At 35.8% G+C, this 10,884-nt stretch overlaps 1 protein-coding gene across 1 annotated transcript in view; it reads right to left on the reverse strand.

Moving 5' to 3' along the window:
* LOC106871355 (alsin) overlaps positions 1–5,231 on the reverse strand; it is a 92,992-nt gene extending 87,761 nt beyond the window's left edge. Inside the window, exon 1 of the mRNA XM_052970013.1 lies at positions 5,117–5,231. Coding sequence (XP_052825973.1) covers positions 5,117–5,136 — 20 coding nt within the window. The 5' untranslated portion in view covers positions 5,137–5,231. The remainder of the gene's footprint in view (positions 1–5,116) is intronic.
* Positions 5,232–10,884: the final 5,653 nt, after the last annotated feature.

Genomic DNA, 10,884 nt, shown 5'->3' on the forward strand with positions numbered 1-10,884 from the left:
TTCATGCCGGTGGCACGTAAAAGCACCCACTACACTCTCGGAGTGGTTGGCATTAGGAAGGGCATCCAGCTGTAGAAACTCTGCCAAATCAGATTGGAGTCTGGTGTAACCATCTGGTTCGCCAGTCCTCAGTCAAACCGTCCAACCCATGCTAGCATGGAAGGCAGGCGTTAAACAATGATGATGATGATGATTCACTTGGTTTTAAATTAACCATATTGCCCTGTAGCTTTGAGATTCCAATAGTATGATTATTCATTTTTAGAATGACATCGCAGAGGCAAGACTTGGCAGGTTTCAACTCAAATCAGGCAGAATATTCAGGCCTGATATAGCCAGATTAAATACTAAAGGGTTAAGCAAAGTTGGGCCTCCTCTAAGCTCATTTTGTCCCTGACATCTAAAGGCAAATTCCAATCCAGACAGTCTCTTGTACTTAGTTTGACTCCATGATAATAACATTTATTTAAACATTATCCGCAAAACTTATATTGTAGAAGAATCTATCACAACAATAGACTGGTGACATTTGCCAGTTTGTTTTCTGCTTTTCTTTTTCCTGCATATTTTATTTCTGTAACCATACAGTATATTGTTACTATTGTGATTTCTAGTTTTATGTTCAGCTGTACTGCTAACTTAACCTTTTTATACAGTCATGCTTGTTGTTATAGCCTGATGTACTTTTGTAATGTTTTGTAAAATACTGCTAGACAGCTTTCAATACGACATGCTCCAATGCACAAAATGCTTTCTTTTCCTCAATATGCGCTGCTGAAATTAGGGTGCATTTAATATACCCATGCACCTTTTTTGTCATCAAATACAAAATCAAGCAAAAACAGTGCAAATAATGATAAAGAACTTAAAATTATCTCCTCACTGGAATCCCTAAATTTCCCCCTAATTAAAAATTGCTGCTTAGATGAAACCTTTTAAAAGCATCCTTGGAACAGGAGCTAATTCCAAAGCGTATTGTTTCAAGGTATGAAATAGGATTTTGATTGGAATGGCGGTTTTGAAGGCACAAAATGAAAAAAAACTGCACAGAGGAATTGAAGATTTAGAGCTGGGGTGGCAGAAGGATGAGTTAAAAGGATTTCCTTGCATTGGTTTGTTGCTCTTGTCGCTATTGAGTAGCTTTATTGAATTCTACTGAAGCTAGACTGTCTGCTCCAGCCATAGAACCCACAACAAATCAAACAATAGAGCTTGGTGCAGTCTTATGACTTGCTACTTCCTGTCAAACCATCCAACCTATGCTACTATGTAAAGAGGACATTAAAGGATGATAATGATGATACACCTTTTTTATGGTGTTAACCAAACCTATAAGAAATACTCATAAACCTTGTGCTTGTGATATGTTACTCTTTTGCTCTTTTACTTGTTTCAGTCGTTTGACTGTGGCCATGCTGGAGCACCGAATTTAGTCGAGAAAATTGACCCCAGGACTTATTCTTTGTAAGCCTAGTACTTATTCTATCGGTCTCTTTTTGCCGAACCACTAAGTTACGGGGACGTAAACACACCAGCATCGGTTGTCAGGTGATGGTGGGGGGACAAACACAGACACACAAACACATATACGACGGGCTTCTTTCAGTTTCCATCTACCAAATCCACTCACAAGGCTTTGGTCAGCCCGAGGCTATAGTAGAAGACACTTGCCCAAGGTACCACGCAGTGGGACTGAACCCGGAACCATGTGGTTAGTAAGCAAGCTACTTACAAGACAGCCACTCCTTAAATATCAATCCAATCTAAATCCATACTGCTGTACATTACACTGAACACCATCAACAAGGTACAATATTAAAATTTATTTCTTCATGTGAGAGCCATCAGTGAAGATTCGGTTGCTACACTGAACATCTGGAAAGTAGTTTCCACTCTAATTCATATTTATGTTGTGAGTAACAAAGGTATTGAGTTAGATTAAATACAGACAGAAAAAAAAGCATAGTTGGCCACCATTTGAGAACATTTAGATAACATTTAGGCTATGCAGTTGATTAATGCATTAATCTCCTGTCATATTATCACCCACTTAACATCCATTGTACAGCAATTGCAGAGGTTGTAGGAAATATAGATTGCGACTACTCTCAGTCCTGCATCATCTGTTCTTTGATGTTAGACATCAGAGTTGACGTCATCACGTTTTCCCTTGTCTTTCTCTGTCATGGGTACTTTCCATTGTCAGCAAATCACATGCCCATACAAGCACATTTACCTGCACACACAAACATCAGCTGTTGTCCTTTCTAGCCTCTTTCTCAGCTCATTTGTGCTCTGCTCTCCATATTATATATCCTAGCAGACCTTTCATGACTCGTTCCTCTCCATTCATCACATTTTTGTTTTTACACCTGATGCCCACATCTCACTGTATTCTGAATAATACTTCTTACACAGGCTCTGTACAGTCTGCCTTCTGTGCAGACAGAAACACTTTCTTACCAACAGAGATAATATCTACCCGAAATATTTTTACCACTTTTTGACTGTAGCTACTATACAGGGTGTCCACAAAGTCTGGCTACATGGAATAAATAAAATCATAACATAAACAATTAAATATAAGAAATAATAATTTCTTAAAGTATGTGTTAATCCCCATGTACCCAGACTTATATATAGTATAAGTACACTTATTACTCTACTTGACTCCTTTGAGCATTAAGGGGTCATTTATGTCAAAGAAACTATTAAATATATCAGATTGACTTCTCTTGAATTATCCAAATGCATTAGACAATTTTCAGACTTTTATATAATTGGTTATTAATAATAATTATTTAATAATTGGTTATTTTTGTTATTATGTGTTTATAAAAGAAGGCATTCTTTAATATTTTAGAATCAACCAGTCCATAAACATTATATACAAGATTCGAGTAAACTATGTTATTAGCGTATTATTAATTCAGGTGGTTGTAGCTATACAATCAAATCACTTGAAGAATCATAACTCCAGAATGTCCATTTGAAGAATCTTTAGCCCTACTCACAGTGATTACAATTTGCTTAATTAAGATACATAAATTTCGTCATGCATCTTTGTTGTGAAAGTTTAAAGAAAGAAAAAAATAGATATGTGCTGCGTTCTGAAATTAATTGATGCTAATGTGAAGAATTCTCTGCATCAAATGTTATGGAGGTGACAGGGTTGCTGCTGTTCAGCAGACCTACGATCAATGGTGTTCCAGCTATGACCATATCGCCTTTTATATCAGGGACTACGTTCCGATATATCCATCTTTCTTATCTAAAATGGTATGGAGTTATTTCAGAAAGACTCGACTGCTATTTCTAGCAGGATAAACAACTGAGTAAAAGTTCCTTTGGTTGTTGGTAATAGTGGTAGGGTGTTGGTATGTCAGTGGTTCTAACCTTACCCAGAACCCACTAGAAGAATCGTCACCCAGCCAAAGTCTGGGTCGACAAAAATAAATAACGACGATGATTCTATGTCACTGGGTCATGTTTGTTATGGCATATCTTCAGAAACAAGCCTGAATTCTCGGTCAAACCACTAATACTACATAACGTAGAAATACCTTGATAGGTATTAAATTGCCAAACACACTATTACGTGAATAGAAGCTCATTGAATTAAATCCATATTTTCGTATTCCTTTTCCTTCCCCCACCCCTTCAGTTATTATTTTAATCGATCAGTCATCGACTGGCCTTGATTACTTCTTGGATTAAAAAAAAAAACAATACAAAATAGGCATATTAATTCCATTTATCTGTTGCTATCCACAATATATTTTGATTGGTCAAGAATTCGATCATTTTTTTCCCCCCAGATACATAATTTTTGCATATAACATAACCTTAGGCTAGGACTGAACTCAAAACCTTTATCTCCCCATCAGCAGTCTTATATAAAGACAACACTAATGCAAAATCTCTGAAAAAAAAATGTAGCCATGATAATCTAAAGAATAGCAAAAACAAATTTCGATGTTGTTAAATAACATCTTTGACAATTGCTTCGCTTGCGTTTCTAATCTGACTGAAATCTGACTTTTGACAAAACGGTGTTCTTATATTTATCTGTAGTTTCATCGTCTTAAATATAACAATATTAAGTTTCTGAAGATATTGATTAGATAAAAAAAAAATATCTACAAACATAAGTAGTGAGCATAGCATATTAAACAAAATACATGTCACGATGTATTTTAATGCAAATATAATATTAACATTAATTATAGGTTTCGAGAAACGGTACAACGTTTATTATATGATGATACAGCAGGTTACTGACTATTACTCATTTCGTTTTACATGCAAGGAGAAACACGTCTATTTTTTGCTGCTGTCGGGTGAATCATTCACGGGGTAGTGTGTTATTTACGAAATTTAATCAAGTCACTTCTTTCGGAGTAAATAGTCATTGAAAGGTACAGTGCAAAAAATTGATTGATTGATTGAGGTTTAGTTGACCAAATACATTTCATAGCGGCATTTTGAATTGCTAATTATTACTGTGAAAGATCAGTTTTGAAAATTATGAAAGAAAACGAAACATGAAAAAATAGGGACACATTAATTTTGTCTCAGTAAACATAATTGTCTGACTGTATACAGTATCGTTTTTTTCTTATTTATTTATTTGGGTTTAAATGCCTTTTCAAAGTGATGTAACATTTAAATATTACATTATTATTATTACGTAACTGTTACACAATAAACCATTCATAAGGTTTTATGATGATCGAGAGGATTGGGTGATTAAAAAAACACACCAGGTAATACGGTCGACACGCTTGGGTAATAATGTTTAGCAAACGTAGATTATTTTATTATGATTATAAATATATATTCCAGCTAAGGTGACCACTTCTGAGAAAATAACCACTGGGTTAAATAGTAAATATAGATATGTGTGTTAGAGATATACAAACATACATTTATGATGAGATGGAACGAAATTAATCTCCATCAACGATTTAAAAAATATATATATATTTTTTTTTTCTTTCATCCAATCATTGATTTATCGAAGCGAAACGACAGCGATAGAATCGATCATTCCCTAATATATCACAGTAAAGTCACACCAGACATGCACGCAGAAGCTACATTTATCATTACTTACCTGTTCATGTTATTATCCATATTGCTATGTTCTTACATTAAAATATCCCGAAACTCAACAGCTTCGAGGTGTCACCTGGGCGCTGCCATATTTGTTTACTGAGAATTAAAACTGTGAAACGAGCCTGCGCGTTGGCCAACCACGTTCACTTCCGCTATCGTTACTTAGCAACCTAGACTTCTTTCTAGACGCTTTAAGCATCAATACATTCATTGTAGCATTGATATTTAATGTAGATACGTATAGACAGGCTTTTATTGTAGCATTAGTATTTAAGGTCACTACTATTCGTTCACATGACTGCTTTCTACAGTAAGTGGTGAGGAAAAGTGGGTTCACAATCATATAACGATCTTAGAAATTTAAATAATCTTTAGTGGAAGTTGGTAAGAATGTCTCGGAAAAGCTGAACAAAAGGTCTTCAGAGACGAAGGCCCATCAGGTAAGTGCTTCGGCCCTTAACTTCTTACGAAGGGGGCCGGGCAACATCCAGGTCATGACTCCTGGGTGTCCTTCTACTGATATTTTTTTAGCCACTTGGATATTGAGGACGTGACATTTAAACCATATAGAGATGGACCACCTCTCCGTTGCCTCTGCTTTCAAACTAAAACTCCTTGAATAAAGAAATGACATTCGTACACTAACAAAGAATTTGTATAATGTGTGTTTTACTCCTGAGGAAGATTGGAAAACCATGTGGATAAGTTGGTAATTTATTTTTTTAAGAATTTGACTATTTTATTGCTATAAAGTTATCGATTTTAATCGATCCAGTGTGTGTGTGAACTCTCTGAAAGGTGCGAAAATGCATTATTGCAACTTTATCTTTCTTTTTTCGGTACAGTATTGATCTTGTACTTTAATAAAATCTTTTAAAATAATATTTGGAAGTTCTTGGTTTTTATTTAAATGGGGCATATTATCAGTTTTTAAAATTTTGTCTTTAGCTTTTCTTTATTTTCATTGCTTTTTTTTTACGTGAAAACTGAAAATTTTTAATAATCGCTCTAATAATTATTGATAAATCTGTCTGTAACATAACTTCCGTTTGGTTCGCATCCAGCACCTCTTTTTTTCCTCTCTGCCTATACGTACGTACTAAGACACGTATTTCTCTACATGGTCATTACAGACATTAAGCTACCACTTTCAAAAATAAAAGCTTTCTTCTTTTAAAAGAAGTAAATGGAAAGAAAATGATGAATCACCAGTCTTTAAATTTCTCTTAATAAAACTACAAATAATTGTTCGATTATTTTTTCTATTAAATTTTAAGTTACTTTCTTTACCATAAGAAATGGCATGTGTGTGTGTGATTCAGTTTTATTTCAAGATTTCTTGTTTAAACAACTTAACACATAACTTAAATCTTTCAAGTGGTTTGATAGTTTTCTTTGAATGACAAAGTTCATAAATAAGAGCGATAAGCACAGCAAAACCGGGGGAAATAATTTTACTATCTCTGCTATTGAAAGAGCCCAGAATGAGATCTGGCAATGTTCTTGAGAACAGGAAACTGAGCGAGCCATTGCTAAGTCCGACTCCGCAAGCTTTACTCTTTCATCCAGGGATTTCAGACACCGTGACAAGTCACGAAGTGAGACAGTGTTTACTCCATTATTTTTTCGAATACAGACAAACTTGTTAAATTCCAGTAATTCAGCATCTATCGTGGGATCATTTTTGTATATGCATACACTAGCTGACGTACCCGGGAAAGCGGGGCTTATCCCTTGGTTCCGTTCTCATAATTGCTTCACCAATCCAGTAACAACAATACAAAGTATGTAGCCCTTAAAACGGTTTTTGTGCATTTACAGAGAATACCGAACTGTCTTACACAGGATCATGTTTTTAGGAATTCCCAATAAGTTATGAATACCCAAATTGTAAATTTAGTTGTGTAATAACATGAAATTAATTACCCGATAGTAAGAATTCAAATAAAGTGCAGGTGCTATGGGTTATTTCCGTTGAGTGTTATTAAAAAATATTGTGCAGATGCTATGGGTTATTTCCCTTGGGTATTTAAAAAAATTAGCTATATGAGGTAGATATAAAGATCCCTTCCAGGGGCCGTATTATCGATTTTTCAACAATCTAAGTATGTCACGGGGTTTCCATACATGAGTTCTACTCATGTGTTAAGTTTCATGAAAATCAATAAAACGATGTAGGAGGAGTTAGCTAACAACGCCACAACCAAACGCACACCGATTTCCCACATATGTAGTAGATGTTTCGACAGGGCCAAAATAAATGAGCCAAGAAGATAGAGAGACATCAGCTTGAAAACTGGATATAAAGAAATAATAAATAATGGTAGGGAGCATTAGTAGTAGTTGAAAGAACATCTCAAGTAGATTCTGGAAGATTCCAAGACTTTTAAGCTAACAATTCTAACTTTCACGCTGTTTTATTGGTTCTTTTGCAGTGTCCATTTCCCCTAGGATTGTATGAAGGGGTTTTGCATTTCAGAATTCCTTGTTTTAGAAAAGTTCGAATTTTCTCGTGAATTGAGCTCCTTTATAAACTTGGATAGCGCCGGGAGTTCCAAGAAGAGAAAGTAATTGTTTATAACATCAGTCAAGTTTCGAGATACTAACTGTTTAGATCCAGCCAAATCCAACGAAACTGCGTTGGATTTTGTAGGATCTATACAGAAGTCACCATTTAACATCCGTTTTCCATGCTGGCACGAGTTGAACGTTTCGACAGGAACCAACGAGCTCTACTGTCTGTCTGTCTGGTATGCTTTCTTCGACTGGATGCCCTTCGTAATGCTAACCACTATGCAGCGTATGCTAGGTGAGTTTTATGTGCCATCGGTACCAGTAAAGTCACCAAGTAACTCGCAAGATAAGACCCCTCAGTCTAAGTGGAGAGCGAAGGGCGTGGTTTTGTGGCAGGTGATGAGAGGTTAAAGTATAATAGACAGAAACAGGTGTCTTGTAGTTGAGATATGAATTTAGATTCGGAGCATATTCGGCAGTCATAAAATATTTTACGAATATCCTCAACAGAAAATATTTTTTGTCCTATACATAATTCAACAATCTTTGCACACATAGGTTGCACAATTTATGGCAAAAATCGCTGAAGAAATTCCTAAGCTGGTTGAGCAGAACAAATCATTCGAAACAAGACATCAAAACACTTTATTTTAATACGTAGAAAATATTGAAACTATACGAAGAAAGATTGCTTCTTCAACGTAATATTTTGTCATTGATTTTGCATTGTATATAGAATGCCCCTGGACATATTGTCAGTGATGTTTCCTGGGCTCATTAGGTGTTTCAGGACTTTTCAACATCAGACACACCCACGACTCAACCGATTTGAGCAAGCACCGGCTTGTGTCCTGCTAGCACTACTCCTGGTAACACTTCCCCTTTCAGGGCTTGCACCTCCTCGCCCACAACCACCTTGAGGCATCTTTGCTGCCTCCACAGCCAGCTTGGTGGCTTTCCACTTACTGGTCCCTATCCTGCTAAGTATGTTGCAAGATCTACAGACGGACTGGCCTGCAAACTCTGTATCCCACCTCAATAGGATCTAATCTAAGATCTCTGGCGCATGACAGAAATGCTTGTAGATTCCTGCTATGATCTTCCATGGAGTCACGTGGTCAATGATGTCTAGAAATAAATAGGTTCAGGTTTAAAGCGTCGTCCGGGTGGACTGTCCCATTGCTACGCTACTGCTCTGGGGTCGATAAAATAAAGTACTAGTCTAGTACTGGTGGTAGATTTATATCCTTATAATACATTTTAAATGGAAAAGTTATTGCATTAGAAGAAACTAGATAACATAATACACAAGTAGACAATTCAATACGTTATCCTGTCGGTCGTCTCTCCTCTGCAGGCCTTTATAAGCATTCATTAAATAATCCCTTTATTAATATGCATATAAATGCAGTAGTATACTATGTTTCAGTGATATTATTTCCTGCAAAACTAAGTATAATTAGCATCAAGCAAAAATGAAATCAATGAGATAAATGAACTTAAGTTCTCTGTTTATAGTTGTCGGTTATAAAGATAGACGTTCTAATAATGCTTCATGATAATGTATGATAAACCTAAAGTATAAACTCAAAAGAGGATTGATTAAAAGTATTACAATTATAGAAAGACTTTTCACCGGAAATTAAACACTCGAAAATGGTTGGACCAATTTTCTTCAGGTTACGGCCGTCTGTTGGTAATTAGCAAAAGAAGGGCAGCAGCCATAACCATTTTGACAAATGAATAATGACAACTAAGCGAAGTTGAAGCAATTAAGTCTCATTTTAAGTTGTTGCAGATTAAGATAAAACATTTCGGACAAGAACAGAAATTCAAACGATTGCAGACAGATTCGACAAATTATTTTTACTATGCGATCGAGAAGATAAAAAAAACATCGAAAGCGATGGGTAGTAAAGCCGGTTACAGCCGAAAATTTACATTGGTAATAAAAGTCAAGCTTCATTGATGATATCGTTGTGTTACATAAGTCCTTTTCAGTAGAACTCATACTTTGCCAACGATTGAAATAATTCTTCCTAATTATTTAGGTTGATATATGTATGTCTTTTCATTTGACATTTAGAGTTTCATGAATTACTAATCGACATCTGGAATTTTATGAATTATTATATTAATATATATACACATTTTTTGGATTTTATTAGATTGCCAGTTGAAGCTAACATTCTTTGTTTTAGGATTTTAAAAAATGTGGAACAATAAACAGAGAAAAGCACAAATAAAGCCTGGATGGTGCCAACAATTATCGTTTCTGAATAATGAATGACGTACATAAAAAAATTCTTTACGAATTGAAATTTGTTTTTAGTTGAAAGAAACAAAAACTTAGCGGTCATTGTTAGCGTGTCTTAAACGGATGAGGAAATAATATAAAAAATTAAAAATACAAATTTCATGATTTTTTCCCCTTGCTAACCAGGGCGTGAATTTACTTTTGCACAATGACCCTCCCGAGATACAACGAAATATGTTTCAACACACGAATTCACATCTTGCAAACTATATACAAAATGAAAACTAAAAATTGTATTTTTTGTTAACGTTTTATTTCTTTGAATTATCTCCCCTTCTCTTTTTAATTTCTTGCTTCGAGGTTCTTGTTTTCCCTCTTCCCTTAAAAGGCAAATTTCAGTTCATTAAGAATTTTTTGCCACTTCATTCAGTACATCGCCATGTGAATGAATTATTGTTATTTATGTCATTGGCTTACTTGTGCTATTTCCCTTACCTCACTTTTGAAAATTGTTTCTGCGGAATGAAACGATTGGACATGGCTGTTTGGACGTTGCGGATTTGACATGGCTGACTGGACATTCAGCCTGTTTTGGTGACGGTACTTTGTGGCACTGGAGGCAAGCACATAAACACATGCACATACAGAGGGAGAGAGAGAGAGAGAGAGAGAGAGAGAGAGAGAATGGGAGATACATTATAAAGAAATAAACATCAAAATAGACGATGCCAAGTAAACAGCGTTGAATCAGCCCCGTCAAATAAGCAGCACCAAAACGATTGTGCTGAAAATGTTTCATACCTTTATTTCCAGATGATTGCCATATTGGGCACTGTCATGCTATTAGCTGTCAGAAGTGAAAGTGCTCACTGCTAGTGAAGTATCTGTCTGTCTGCCTGTCTGTTGCTGGCCTGTCGATTCTTTGCTCGCTCCGGCCAGTCATGGTGACTGGCCGGAGCGAGCTATCTGTCTGTCTGTCTCTCTCTCTATCTATC

Source organism: Octopus bimaculoides, chromosome 8, assembly GCF_001194135.2.
Source record: "Octopus bimaculoides isolate UCB-OBI-ISO-001 chromosome 8, ASM119413v2, whole genome shotgun sequence".
In the NCBI taxonomy this organism is placed as follows: Eukaryota; Metazoa; Mollusca; class Cephalopoda; order Octopoda; family Octopodidae; genus Octopus; species Octopus bimaculoides.